Raw genomic sequence first — 15,460 nt, 5'->3', positions numbered from 1 at the left:
TTACTGTAAAATATGTTTCATATAAATAAAAATCTTGCTTGCGCAATTTCAAATAGAATAATTTAAAACGCCGTAGCGAGTAATCATAAACTACTCCGATTGGTCCATCAAAAAGAGCGATGTGAAAAGTAACACGAAACACGTTGGAATGTTAGTACGTTACACTAGGACATTTTAATAGCCTTGAAATAAAAAAAATACACAGCGGTTAGTTAAAATATAAAACTACATACGTATTTAAAAAAAAATACTTACTCAAATTACCATCAAAATGTTTGATCCGATGCCAATCCAATAAGCCCCGCCCCTATGATTACGCAACTGAGCACCTTGTCGTCTTGCGTAACTGTGATTCTGAATACGTCGCGACGCAGCTGTCACGGCAGAGAGAGGGCGCCTTAACGACGCCTCCTTCGGTCTTTTTGTGTTTTCAGTCCTTTAAAATTAATGCTGGAGCCCCAAAATGGATTTTGGCGACTTGTTTGACGAGCGGACGTTCACCTTTTCTGACTTTCAGGAGTTTACGGTTAGTATCTCGGGCTTTTTTGTTCTTGTTTCGCTGTTTTGGCGGGTGTCTGAGGAACTTGCGCCAAACTGACTTCTGTAAAAAGTTTTAATACGTTTTTAATGTCTTCTTACATATAAAACCTGGAATATTAGACTGCAACACAAGGGTTAATCTTAAATACAGTGAATATATGCTTTATTTCAGTTTGTAAGACAGTAACTATTTGTTGTGAGTGTTAATCTAGTTCGAGGCTTACTCAGAGGCCCAGTGTTTGGGTGTGATAGGAAAAGCTCATACCACAGTGATGTTGCTGCGTTAATGACATAACGTAGTCTTAATAGATTTCCTTGTGAATTATTATCAAGACGTTTGACATTTAAACTGTGTTTGCGTTGTATTCTGTAATCTTGATCAGTTTCTGCCTGGACATGAGCAGTGGTCAGAGAGAGTGAGGAAACGGCTGTATTATGGTATTGATTCTGACAGCCCGTTGGATGCTCTATCATGTCCCATGACAGGTGAGTCAGCTAGTAAAACTAGTGCAAACACAATGCAATTAAGTTGTAACAAGGGAAGTTTCTTCTTACATGTACAATTATGGATTGGACCATTAGTTCAAATGTTTTTGTTTTTTCTCCCTTTTGTTACATAAATGTATTTTTCACAGATTTGAATAAAAATGTAAAATACATATATTAATTATTTGCATGTTGTTCATTATTCAAGCAATTCCAATGAAGTTATTTTATTATTCTTATGTTTATATTCATATATTCTTATGTTTATAGTTACTAGATTATTTATACTTGCACTGCAGTTCTAAAAGTTTGGGATCAGTAAGATTTTTAATGTTTTTTAAAGAAGTCTTCAAGGCTGCATTTATATGATTTAAATACAGTAAAAACAGTAATATTGAGAAATATTATTGCAATTTAAAATAGTGGTTTCTATTTTAAAGGGGTCATCGGATGCTAAGTTCACTTTTTCATGTTGTTTGAACATTAATGTGTGTTGGCAGTGCATGTACAAATCTACCCTATAATGATAAAAATCCATTAAGTGGTTTTTAATTAATCTGTAAAAATAATATCCCCTTTTTCAAATCGAGCCGTTCTCAGATGCCTGTCGGTGTGACGTCACACCCACAGAGGCCGCTCCCACGATAGTTGATTGACATGAGCGTCTTACCTCAGACCAGCTGTCACAGTCCAGTAACTTTCCATGTTTTGATGCCAGAGCAGGGATGTAAGTTAGACAAGAATATCTCCAACTGAGCGATTGAGGTGTTGTGTTGCTGGATGTAATAATGAACACAGTGGTCGTCATTTACTCCTGACATCTGAGCCGCTGAAGATGCAGTAGATTACGTTTGTTTGTGAAGGGAATGCGCCTCCCGATCTACATATATCCGTCTATGTTAACGCGAATCATTCATGATTCAGCTTCACCTACAGCAGAAGTGAGTATAAGCGGGTTTTTTTTAATGAATCTTTGTGATCGCCTTTTGTTATAACGTGGTAGTTAGGAGGTTTAGCGGCTAAACACGGCTAAATGCCGCTAATGTAAACAAGACCATGTTTCCACAGAGCGTAGAGAGGGGCGGGGTGAGCAAAGCTCATTTGCTTTTAAAGGAACAACCTCTTAGAATGAGATGATTTTTGCAGAGCTGATTTTGGCAAGGTAAAAAGGGTGTTGTTTTACAAAACCATTGAGAATTTTTAATCAAAGTGTATTAGAGACTTTTCATTAAGACCCTAAAGAGTCATATCAACTTGTGGAAAATGGGTATCCGATGACCCCTTTAATATACTTTAAAATAGAATTTATTCCTGTGATGCAAAGTCGTCCAGTCGTCAGTGTGACATTATCCTTAAAAATCATACTAATATGTTGGTTTATTATCAATATTGGAAACAGCTGTGCTGCTTAATATTTTTTTTCAAAACCTGTGATGCTTTTTTCAGGATTCTTTGATGAATAAAACATTAATAAGAACAGCATTTATTTAAAATACAAATCTTTTGTAACAATATACACTGCCGCTCAAAGTTTGAGGTCATTAACTTTTTCTTTATTTCTTTCTTTGAAAGAAATTAATACTTTTATTCATTTATTAAGGATGCGTTAAATTGATTAAAAAATGATATTAAATACTTATATTGTTAGATTTGTATTTTGAATTAATGCTGTTCTTTTTTTAACTTTTTATTCATTAAGAATCCTGAAAAAAAAAAAAAAAATCACAGTTTCCAAAAAAATATTCTGCAGCACAGCTAAAGACCGGAGGAATGACTGATGAAAATTTAACATTGCATTTCAGAAATAAGTTATATTTTAAAGTATATTAAAAGAGAAAACAGTTATTTTAAATGGCAATAGTATTTCATAATTGTATTTTTTTTCTGTATTTTTAATAAAAAAAAAAAAAAAATGGAACTTTGAGCATTAGAGACTTCTTTAAAAATCTTTTAAAATTCTTACTGATCCCAAAATGTTGAATGGCAGTGTACATTTAAATTTATTAGAATTTAGTTTAAAATCAGATATATTGCAATATATTGCTTATATTAATACTTGTCATAGCAAAATAATGTTTTTGGTCTTAGATCATATGAAGGTTTATTTTATTTGTGTTATTTGTGTGTACAGTACTGCTAGATCGCTTATCATTGTATTTTCTCTAGATATTGCTGTGGAACTGCTGCAGAAATCTGCCCCAAGTCCCATAAGGAAACTCCACAAGAAATACGCTGCACACGTGGCCAGGTAGAATCGCCTTATATATTTAATTTTGAAATGTAATCTCACAACAATAAATGCTGTGTATGATACATTTACACTGAATAATTGTTACAGGGAAGCATGTATATCTCCCTGCGCTATGATGTTGGCATTGATATACATTGAAAGACTGCGACACAGAAATCCCGAATACCTGCAACAAATCTCCTCCTCAGACCTCTTTTTGATATCCATGGTATGCACATCCAAGGATTTGAAATCTTTATAAGCTTTTTAATAGCCTTATTAGTTTGTCTAAATTTCTCCTGTTATCTCCAGATGGTTGCCAGTAAGTATTTGTATGATGAAGGAGAAGAGGAGGAGGTTTTCAACGATGAATGGGGCACTGCGGCCAAGCTGGATGTTCAGACTGTCAACACTTTGGAGATGAACTTCCTCAATGCGATCGTAAGCATGACTCTTTATCTTTTCAAAGAACTATGACCATTTACAGTAGTTCGACTTGTTTTTTCCTTTTATACACCCAGATTAGGTTGCATTTCTGGTTGTGAGTTTTCTACTGAAATTGATTTGAAACAAGATCTTTTTTGCATTTGCAGGACTGGAACCTTTTTACTGAGCCCAGTGACTTCTTGAAAGTCCTCAGTCAGGTGGAAAGCAGGTTGGTTAACATGCACGACTGTGTCATAATAGTGCAGAGTCATATGGTTTATGTGAACACTCCTACTGGCCTTTAAGGGGTCACAGCATACATCTTTGTTTTACTTTTCAAAAGATCAAGGACATTTTTTAATGACATGACCTGGTTTAGTATCTTATGAGTATTTAAGTCTTTTGCAACTGGCCAGTGACTCGCTTGGACTTAATGCGGCTGCCCTTTGCAGTCTAATCTGTTTATCAGAGTGAGTTGGATTAGCAGTACATTTCTCTAAAGTTGTGTGTCATGTGACAAAGTTCAAGGGCACTCACACATGCTCACTTTGTTGTTTGGTTATGCTTCAGTGTTAAATGATCAATATTTTTGTCCTTGTAGCATCGCAGAGCGACAAGGGATGAAGCGTGGCTGGTTCACTTACACAGATCTCTGCGTCCTGTTGGAGCAAACCAATTGGAGGGAAGCCCTATCAGCTATCTACCAGCACTTTACCAAGGTGAATAATCACAGTAAAATCTATATAAACTCTAAATATAGGGCCCAATGATTTCTGCAATGCAGAAAATGTGGATGGAATCGTGGAATCCAGTCATAAAAATGGAATTGACTGTATTCCATACTACATATTAAGCAGCAAAAAGTTCTGTGTGTGAATGAATGGCACAGATGTGTAGTTTCGTTACTACACACATACTGAAGTGCGCGTGATGCCTGACAACATAGACAACATCTCCAAAACTGCTCTGAGAGTACTTCACAAGCATTTTACCATTTCATTTGAGTAAAACTATCATCATATTTTATACACACAGAAACTTAAAGGTCCTCATGAATAATGTCCCCAATGTCCCCAAAATAAAAGTTCAGTTTATCTTGAAGAAATTGTCAAAAATATACAGTAGTCAACATTTGAAGTGGATCAAAGAAATTCATCAAAGTTGTCCTAAGACAAGAACGGGTATTTTTTTTTTAATTTTAGGACATCTTTGATGAACAGTTTTGGTCCACTTCAAATGTTGACTACTGTATTCCTTTTGTACAGTAGATTGTACATGCTGCTACTACTACTAGTAAAATTATTTATTTCAAGGAATAGTCTCACAATATTTCTTACATGTTTTAATTTTAATAGTAAACCCCCTTTGTTTGCCAAAACGTTTGTCAGAAAGTTTAACTTTCATTTGATCAAAAGATAAATTAAACGTTTTATGCCTGAAACGTTTTATGCCCCTGCCTTAAACAGAATGTGGTAACAATAAAACAAAACGTGAGAATAAATACAAATTTTTCAATATTTCATAATGCCCTAAAAATGTAATTTTTGTTAACCTTTCAATAACTTTCAGGATTTAAATCAATTAGGCATGCTTTTTAAATAATAACATTTAATTTAACCATTTTAAAAGGGGTCCAAAAAAATAATAAAAAAAAAGAAAAAAATTGAATCCTGAGAAATTAAAACCGAATTTGGGAAAAAATAAAATGAATTTCATAGGATTTCCCAAATACACCTAAAAAGTAGTCCAGATGATATGCACTGTATTCCAAGTTGACTAAAATTGCTGATTTTTATTTATTTGTTTATTTTTTTTGTAGTTAAATTTTATTTTATTCAAGTATGGCACAACACACCTGTTTTGACATCTCATAATCACACAATTTTTATTATTACTAAATAAAATTAAAATAAATATTATTATTGTAATTTTACTAAAATATTTTTTTTTAAAAAAAAATTACAGTACATCTGTAAATTTACAATACTAATGTTTATGGCTGTCATAATTTCTTCAATTTCAGGCATTAAACCTTTTATTTTCACCTTCATCTTTATTTACATAGCACCACTGAAAATAAAAATTGGCTAATGTGCTGAACAATAAGTAAAAAGATAAATAAATAAAACAATATTCAGAATAACAGCTTTCAGACCTAAAACAAGACCAAAATCAATACAATAAATCAGTTATGATTAACAGCCAGAGAGAATAGAAATGGCATGAACTTTACTTATCGTATAAATGGTACTTTTGGCAGAAAAACGGCTAGTTTATTAGCACTTCATAAGTTGTTAAAATGGTTGGTGCATGTTGCATTCCCAAATGCATGTTATAAGCGACCAAAACTGAGAACCGAAACACTGACGCTGAAAACGTGGGATCTTGAGCTGCTTGCTTGTGAATGAACAGTTTCAGTTTTATTTTAGTGTTATGTTTAACCAGTTGTTGTGTTCTTTGCCTTCCCTGCAGGTTACCTGTATCATGGGTCTCCTGTACTTGACTAGCGTAGCCGGTCTCATCGCTTCCTCCACCGTGATCCACCAGCTCAGCCGTCTTCCCAATACCAGCCGCACATACTTGGACCCAATAAAGCACACACCCATTCAGACACCAGCACTTCTCCCCGAGCTCTTGCCGGACACGCCGCGCCCGACCTCAAACCTCCATTGCTGCGTCCTGACCAATGACAGCTTGAAGCCAGATCAGCAGGGTTCTACCTCTTCGTCCAATCAGAACATGGTGCTTTGTCTCTGGAGCTCCATCATCTCTGCTCTTTCCTACTCAAACCCCTCGTCGGACATTCACCCACAAGACTGTTTGGTGTCTGAAGTGATCTGTCGCAGTCACACGGGCAGTTTCCCACAATGTGCAATGGCTCAAAACGGCTCAGCACCTCTTTCCTCACCGTGGTATGCCCGTCTCACTGCAATTTGGCTTGGGTTAGCTCCGTTTAGCGAAGGCGCGTTGTTTTCAGACCACCATCTTGGCTCCATGCCACCGCTTCAAAGACGCATATGTTGCCCTGAGACGACTTTGCCATTTGGGAAATCACAATCTCTTCTCATGCCCGGCTAGATGAGTCCTAAAGCAAAGTAAAACCAGCAAAGTTTACATACGCAGTCAACTACAATGTTGTGTACAAATGGTTATAACTGGGTTGTGGTGGGATATCAGTATGTTGGGGAGAAGGCTATAAGGAGGTTTATTACAGATTGGCAATATAGGTTTTGATGTGTGTGATGCAGTGCGTGCTAATGCAGTATAAGTGAACAGGTTTTCTTTTCTTTAGCTTTCAGGATGGGTTAGTTTGGATGGTTTTAGGTGTTACGTGAAACCTCCAAAGCATCCAAGTAAAAATAATGGTAAGTAGTTACATAAGTCGGGTCTGCTGTTATGCGCGGAAGTGCGTGTTCTTGTTTTGAATAGTTCGCCTGGTTTTGCGCCACATGCCAGTGTCCTGAGGAGAACCTATTGTTTTGAAGTTCTTCCTGTGAAAGCCTTTTTTTCAAGTTGGGAAATTTAAGCCTGTTTTTTTTTGTTCAGTTGGGTTCAGAAATAAAGGGTGGGAGGAAAAACAGAAAGGGATCGGCTTTACAATCTCAGTTATACTATTTTAGTTAGATTTGTAATGGTCAGATAGTTGATGCCATACCTCATCCACACAGCATTCAGCAGAGAATGCTTTAGTTAACCATTTCTAGTAACAATCCTTAATATTTTGATATCCTCAAGTAGTAAAATATTGGAATTGCAGGACAGGCTAATTTGATAGATTTGTGTCCATTGCTTGACTTTGTTAATGAGTTTAATTTTGGCTTAATGTTCTTTAAATGTAATCAAACAAATTATATTAATATTATTAAGACTTGGGCATAAAAGCACTATTTAATACCTGATTTAATGCGACATATCCACCATTGTTTGTTAATGGCTTCTAAAGTCTGTTAACTATTTTTTTCTGTCCCAATTTTGTACATTTTGTATAGAAATAATAAAAGATCATACTGCTGCAACAATGAAAAGAATAAAAACATCCTAATCTCAGTCATGACTTTTGTATTTCTTTTATTATTGTCTTTTTTTTATATTGCAATATATTAGCTTAGTTAATTTTATTGCCATTGATATACTATTACAGTTTTGTTGATATTTTGAATTTTATTTTTTTTTTTTTTTTTTTTTCATTTTAATTTCAGTAATTTTTACATTTCATATATATATATATATATATATATATGTATTTTTATTTTGTATTTTTTAATTAATGTTTAGTTAATGATAGCTCTGCAGTAAACTTTAATTTATCATATGTATACATATATATATATATATGTATGTGTGTGTGTATATATATATATGTGTGTGTGTGTGTGTGTATATGTATATATATATATATATATATATATATGTATATATGCATGTAAATACATGTGAAAAATTAAAGTTTATTGCAGAGCTATCATTAACTGAACATTAATTAAAAAAATACAAAATAAAATATATATATATATATGTGTGTATATATATGTATATGTATATATATATATATGTATATATATATATATGCATATACATATATATATATACATATATATATATATATATATATATATATATATATATATATATACATATACATATATATATATACATATATATACATATATATACATATACATATATATATATATTAATTTTTCACTTAATATGAATATGAATGAAGACATTTCTTGGCCTTTGGAAGGTGTGGCGTACAGTTAATTTTGGACCCTTCACGAAGGAATGGGTGGTCGCGCGCATATCACACAGGCCACGCGCTATATTTGGAACAACCTGCGCGCGCTCCTGCGTGCCTGCTCTCGCTCTGTGTGTCAGTGTCAAACAAGACACCTTTACACCACATTTCCCCGGACCCGTACAGCAATATCCTAAAATAGGTGGTCTTCTCTTTACCACTGCGCCGTGGCTTTGTCTGTCCATCGGTGCTACTGCGCTTTCAGGGAGCGTCGCGTCTTAAATAACCGACCCCAGTTGATCCCAATATAGCTCGGCTGAAGCGGGATCAACGAGCATGCGCAGGAAGCGGGGATGTGCACGGAGAAGCTCGACCGTAGTGCACACGCACAAATGGACACTGGCACGCAGGTAAGCGACAGCAGGTAATACAGTAAACCTTCTCCCCCGGGTGTAAATCAACGTCTGTTGCATGTGTTAAAATAAGGGCTTGAAGGAACTAAGTAGACGAGACACTGCGGTAAACGTAAAAACAATATTTAGAAAGGGTACTATGGTAATGCTATGTTGTAACGTTATTTACAAAACTACCATGGTACTGCTGTGGTATTACCTTTTTGGGAAATGTATTATGGTAAAACTATAAGGCCAATTATATATATAATAAATGAAAATAAAAAACTACTGTTTTTATAAAATGATTTGTGTCATAATGGTTACCTGATGTGCCTTTGGTGCCTTAAAAACATTGTTAGTGGACCTAATTAAAATTTTTATTCAGAATTTTTATTTTTGAGCAAATTATTCCTTAAAAGACAATGTACTGATGTACTTTTTTTTTGCTCCTGGCAGGATGATTGGCATGAGGACTATATGATGAACAGTACAGGTGGGTCAAAAAACATTTCGTATATATGTTTAATGAATAGTATTTATATACAGCATTCAGTAATGTTTGGTGTGTTTTTATGTCTCTCCAGACCCCGATCCAAATGCGGAAGCTTATATGAACTTCATGAAGAAACACTGTTGTTATGATGCAATTCCTACCAGCTGCAAACTAGTCATTTTTGACACCTCACTGCAGGTTGGGATGTGGTAATTTTCCTTGATAAAACAGAAAATGTTTTCATTTAATATAACTAAAAAATGTGACCCTGGAAGACAAAACCAGTCATAAGGGACCATTTTTGAAACTGAGATACAGCTATTTGAAAATCTGGAATCTGAGGGTGCAAAAAAAAATCAAAATATTGAGAAAATCACCCTTAAAGTTGTTCAAATGAAGTTTATAGCAATGCATATTACTAATCAAAAATTAAGTTTTGATATATTTATGGTAGGAGATTTACAAAATATCTTCATGGAACATGATCTTTGCCTAAAGGGGTCATCGGATGCAAACTTCACTTTTTCATGTTGTTTGAACATTAATGTGTGTTGGCAGTGTATGTACACATCTACCCTATAATGATAAAAATCCATGCAGTGGTTGTTAATTAATCTGTAAAAATAATATCCCCTTTTTCAAATCGAGCCGTTCTCAGATGACTGTCGTTGTGGCGTCACACAGACAGAGGCCGCTCCCACGATAGTTGATTGACATGAGCGTCTTACCTCAGATCAGCTGTCACAGTCCGACCTCCATTGTTTTGATGCCGGAGCAGGGATGTAAGTTACACAAGAATATCTCAGATTGAGCGATTGAGGTGTTGTGTTGCTGGATGTAATAATGAACATAGTGGTCGTCATTTACTCCCAACATCTGAGCAGTTGAAGATGCAGTGGATTACGTTTGTCTGTGAAGGGAATGCGCCTCCCGATCTACATAAACGCGTCAAAATCATTCGTGTTCGCTCAAATCATTCGTGATTCAGCTTCACCTACAGCAGAAGTGAGTATAAGGTTTTTTTTTATGAATCTCTGCAATCACCTTTCCTAATAACGTGCTAGTTAGCAAGTTTCGTTGCTAAACTCGCTAAAGGGGCGGGGCGAGCAGAGCTCATTTGCATTTAAAGAAACAGTCCCTCAGAATGGGATGATTTTGACAAGGTGAAAAGGGTGTTGTTTTACACAACCATTGAGAATTTCTAACCAAAGTATATTATAGACTTTTCATTAAGACCCTAAAGAATCATATCAGCTGGAAAATGGGCATCCGATGACCCCTTTAATATCCTAATGATTTTTGGCATAAAAGAAAAATCTAATATTTTGACCCATTGTGACTGGTTATGTGGTCCAGAGTAACAAATGTGATTTATTTAGACAAAATGTAAACACACATCTGTTTTATCAATACAGGTGAAAAAGGCCTTCTTTGCTTTGGTTGCGAATGGCCTGAGAGCGGCCCCTTTATGGGACAACAATCTGCAGAAATTTGTGGGTAAGACTGAGTAGAGTGTGTGCATATTATTTTTATCTATATGTATTGTTCTCTTGTTTATCTCATCCTCTTGCCTTTTTTTCAGGTATGCTGACAATCACAGATTTCATCAATATTCTTCATCGGTATTACAGGTCACCCATGGTGGGTTGCGATCTCTGCGTCTTCTCTAATGATCACCTTGTGTTGTCCTTCGTGCTTTGAATCATATTGATTTTGCATTGACTGTCCACATAATGCTGCAGGAAACAGATATTGTTTCATTGGTAGATGATAACAAAGTGACTTGAAATAGTATTCAGCCACAGTCTTTTTTCATGCAAATGATTTACTCAACCTGATATTTTAAGCCTTTTGTAAATCGATAAACTCTGCAAGAGTTCGGCCCAGTAAAAAAATGAAAGAATCTTATTAGCCTTATCTGGATTGTCAGATACTGTCTTCTCAAAACCGTTTGTTTTATTTACAGTATATATCTATAATTATACAAATAATATATATATATTTTTAAATGTGTACTACCAGTCAAAAGTTTTTGGACAGTAAGATTTTTAATGTTTTTTTAAAAAAAGTTTGTCTGTATTTGATCCAAAGTACAGCAAAAACAGTACAAATTTGATGCTAATGATGCTAAGTTTTAGCATCATTACTCCAGTCACATGATTCTTCGGAAATCATTCTAATATTCTGATTTGCTGCGCAAAAAAACATTTATTATTATTATTATGCTGAAATCAGCTGAGTAGAATTTTTTTCAGGTTTCTTTGATAAATAGAAAATTCAGAAAAACAGCATTTATATGAAATAGAATGTTTTTATCATCACTTCTGATCAATTTAAAGCATCTTTGCTAAATAAAAGCAAAGATATATATTGAATATTCATTTCTATCATTGCTTCCCCCACCTAAAACATATATTCTGACTCCTATCTTTTGAATGGTATAGTGTATAATGTTACAAAAACGTTTTATTTCAGATAAATGCATTGCATCTTTCTTTTCATCAAAGAATCCTAAAAAATGTACTCAACTGTTTTAAATATTGATAATAATAAATTATATATATTTTTTGCATTTATTATTTATAATAATAAATAATTAAAAAAAAAAGTTTTTTGAGCAGCAAATCAGCATATTAGAATGATTTCTGAAGGATCATGTGACACTGAGTAATGATGCTGAAAATTCAGCTTTGATCACAAGAATAAATTACATTTTAAAATATATTCAAAAAGAAAACAGTTATTTTAAATAGTAAAAATATTTCAAATTTGTACTGTTTTTGTATTGGATCTTTGGATCAAATAAATTCAGGCTTGGTGAGCAGAAGAAACTTTAAAAAAAAACAAACATTAAAAATCTTACTGTCCAAAAACATTTGACTGGTATAAATTCATAGAATTTTAAATATATTTTGTATATATATATTTGAGTCAGTAAAATATGTAACTTTTTTTTTAAACTATTTTCCGCAATGACAGCTTGATCAAGTAAAGTCATTTATAATGTTACAAATATTTATATTTCAAATAAATGCTGTTCTTTTGAACTTTTTATTTAATAAAGAATCTGTTTCATAAACATATTTGCACAAAAATATTAAGCAGCACAACTATTCAACACTGATAATAATCATAAATGTTTCTTGAGCTGCAAATCAGCATGTTAGAATGATTTCTGAAGGATCATTAAAGACTGGAGTAATGATGCTGAAAATTCAGCTTTGCATCACAGGAATAAATGACATTTTAACATATATTGAGATATAAAATGGTTATTTGAAATTGTAATAATATTTCAAAATTGTACTGTTTTAGCATTAAAAATTCTAATCACCCCCAAACTTTTAAACAGTAGTCTATGTTTATATATACATTACACTGTATAATTATTATATATTTTATAGTTGCTTTCTTTCTCTTGTAGGTTCAGATCTATGAATTGGAGGAACACAAGATTGAGACATGGAGAGGTGATTCATTTCAAAGTAAATAATCCGACCTACACAGAACAGATGATGTTGGGATGTCATACGCAGCTACAGCATTGTGACTCACTGTGATCAACCTGAAATACAGCCACTGCCAGTTTCATAAAATTAAAAGTCTTAACAGACTTTGGGTTTGACTTACTAAAGCTTTTAATATATAAAGTACTTTGCTGAATCAAAAAACAAAAATGTTCTTAAGTCCTTGACAAATCTGATGTTATGTAATTGCCCTCTTGTTCTCTTAGTGAAAGAAAAAATGGACTAAGTATTTACTCTTTTACTAAGCATTCTTTACATCACAGATGTTAGGTTGACATATTTAGTATTGAAACATTATCAGGCCGCCTGTATTTCCACAGAGCTCAATATATCTCACACAGCTGTCATTGGCCGTCATTATGTGATTACAGGGCAGATTTACTGCATAGTTTTACATGAGATGAATAACGCAGATTCGATTTTTTTCAATGTTTCTCTGTTTGTCTTGTCTCTGTAGACGTCTATCTGCAATATCACGATCAATGCCTCATCAGTATCACACCGGATGCGAGGTATGAAAAATATTGCTTATGCTAAACTTACTGGCACGGTCGAGTTTTTTAGGTGGTTGTCAGAGTTGTTGGTGCCAGGTATGATTGTTAAATCATAAGTACAAATAATAAGATGCATAACATATATAACATGCTTCAGCATCATTACTCCAGTGTCTTCAGAAATATTCTAATGCTTATTTGTTCTCAAGAAACATTTCTCACATCTTTTCAGGGTTCTAAAATGAATAGAAAGTTCAAAAGAACAGCATTTATTTGAATTAAAAAATTTTAATTAATAAAACCTTTTTAATTTTTATTTTATTTTATGCTACTTGTTATTTTATTTTATTTTATTGTATCTTACACTACTTGTTATTTTATTTTATTATTTTAGATTTTATTTTATTTTATTTTATTTTATTTTTGTCTTGTGTTTTTATTTCAAAAGTTATTCTGTTTTATTGTTTTGTTTGGTATTTAAAGTGGGAAAATAAATAAAATTTAATTTAAAATTTACAAATTTAAAATTTAAAAATAAAATTTAAAAAAATAAAAGTTAATAATAAATTAGTACCGTTAACTGTTCATTTTATTTTATTGTATTTCATTTTTTTTTATTGTCTTGACTCTTTGGTTTTTGCAAATGTTATTTTATTTTTATTTTGCATTTAGCATTAGCATTGTTTAGCATTAGATACAAATAAGGCATGTTTTGCATTGTTTTGCATTGCATACCATTTTTTCACTAAATGTACATAAAAAAGAATTATATTTTCATTAGTTTATTTATATGCCCCAATATAACAATAATAATACACAATTATATGCATCCAATTTAAATACAGTTTTTTTAAGTAAATTACTTTTACTGAGCAAAGGGACATTACATTCATCAAAAATGTCAGTTAAAACATTTATAAAGCTGTTTTATATGCTGTTTTATAACTTTCTGTTCATCAGATAATCCAGAAAAATGTATTACCATTTTCCATTTACTTATTATTTTTATTTTATTTTATTTTATTTTATTTTATTCTGATTTGTGCTCAAGAAACATTTCTCATCTTTTCAGGGTGCTAAAATAAATAGAAAGTTCAAAAGAACAGCATTTATTTGAATTAAAAAACCTTTTGAATCATTTTAAGTTTTTACTGTTAATATTGTGCATCCTTACTGAAAAAAGTATTGATCTTACTCCGAAATTGTACACAAACAGTGTTTGTGTGTATGCATATATAATATATTTTATAATATGTATTTCTATATTTTTCTGTCTGTACACAGCCTGTTCGATGCCGTCTACTCTTTACTGAAACACAAAATCCACAGGCTGCCGGTCATTGACCCCGAGTCTGGAAATGTCCTTCACATACTGACCCATAAGAGAATCCTCAAGTTCCTTCATATATTTGTAAGACGAATAAAATTAATTGTTAATTCTATTTGAACTAATCATTTTACTATTCAGCATGGTTATAAATGCCTTCACATGTGATTTTCTCTTCTTCTCTTTAGGGAGCCTCAGTGCCCAAGCCACGCTTCTTGAAGATGCAAATTAAAGATGCAGGAATAGGAACGTTCACAGATGTGGCGACCGTCTCGCAGACGGCAACTGTGTACGATGCGCTGTCTGTGTTTGTTGAGCGACGTGTGTCTGCTCTCCCAGTGGTGGATGACAATGGTACATTTAGCTCAAAATAAAGTAAAAGTCATGTTACAGAACACTAACACTTCGATTGTACTTCCTTTTTAATTTCTTCTGTTTTTTTCTAGGCAAGGTGGTCGCCCTGTATTCCAGATTTGACGTGATTGTGAGAATCTCTTCTCCTTTTTTGGATTTCAGACATTAAAAGCAGAACTGGCTTATTGAGAGAACAGTGAAAGACAGTGTCTTGTATGGTGATGTCTTAGTTGACTGTCACCGTTTCTTTTGGCAGAATCTCGCAGCGCAGAAAACCTACAATAACCTGAGCATGAGCATGCAGGAGGCCGTGCGGAGGAGACGCTGTTATGTGGAAGGAGTCATTAAATGTTACCCTGATGAGACGCTGGAAACTGCTATTGACAGAATAGTCAAGGCAGAGGTAAGAAGTGTGTTAGAAACTGAGGCTGATTTCATTAGTTACAAATA

General features: G+C 33.4%; 1 protein-coding gene across 1 annotated transcript in view; it reads left to right on the top strand.

Moving 5' to 3' along the window:
• The first annotated feature begins 358 nt into the window (after positions 1-358).
• The window catches only part of LOC127166659 (protein CNPPD1-like), a 17,740-nt gene continuing 2,638 nt past the window's right edge, over positions 359-15,460 (top strand). The window contains exons 1-19 of the mRNA XM_051112117.1: positions 359-526; positions 924-1,026; positions 3,193-3,274; positions 3,365-3,485; positions 3,569-3,697; positions 3,850-3,911; positions 4,284-4,401; positions 6,155-6,759; positions 8,743-8,830; positions 9,272-9,308; positions 9,400-9,506; positions 10,724-10,805; positions 10,891-10,949; positions 12,733-12,778; positions 13,293-13,347; positions 14,614-14,740; positions 14,845-15,010; positions 15,103-15,140; positions 15,267-15,413. Coding sequence (XP_050968074.1) covers positions 464-526; positions 924-1,026; positions 3,193-3,274; positions 3,365-3,485; positions 3,569-3,697; positions 3,850-3,911; positions 4,284-4,401; positions 6,155-6,759; positions 8,743-8,830; positions 9,272-9,308; positions 9,400-9,506; positions 10,724-10,805; positions 10,891-10,949; positions 12,733-12,778; positions 13,293-13,347; positions 14,614-14,740; positions 14,845-15,010; positions 15,103-15,140; positions 15,267-15,413 — 2,235 coding nt within the window. The 5' untranslated portion in view covers positions 359-463. The remainder of the gene's footprint in view (positions 527-923; positions 1,027-3,192; positions 3,275-3,364; positions 3,486-3,568; positions 3,698-3,849; positions 3,912-4,283; positions 4,402-6,154; positions 6,760-8,742; positions 8,831-9,271; positions 9,309-9,399; positions 9,507-10,723; positions 10,806-10,890; positions 10,950-12,732; positions 12,779-13,292; positions 13,348-14,613; positions 14,741-14,844; positions 15,011-15,102; positions 15,141-15,266; positions 15,414-15,460) is intronic.

The sequence above is a fragment of the Labeo rohita genome, chromosome 1 (genome assembly GCF_022985175.1).
Source record: "Labeo rohita strain BAU-BD-2019 chromosome 1, IGBB_LRoh.1.0, whole genome shotgun sequence".
Lineage (NCBI taxonomy): Eukaryota > Metazoa > Chordata > Actinopteri > Cypriniformes > Cyprinidae > Labeo > Labeo rohita.
The sequence above is the reverse complement of the archived record's forward strand: the minus strand, read 5'-3'. Positions and strand labels throughout refer to the sequence as shown.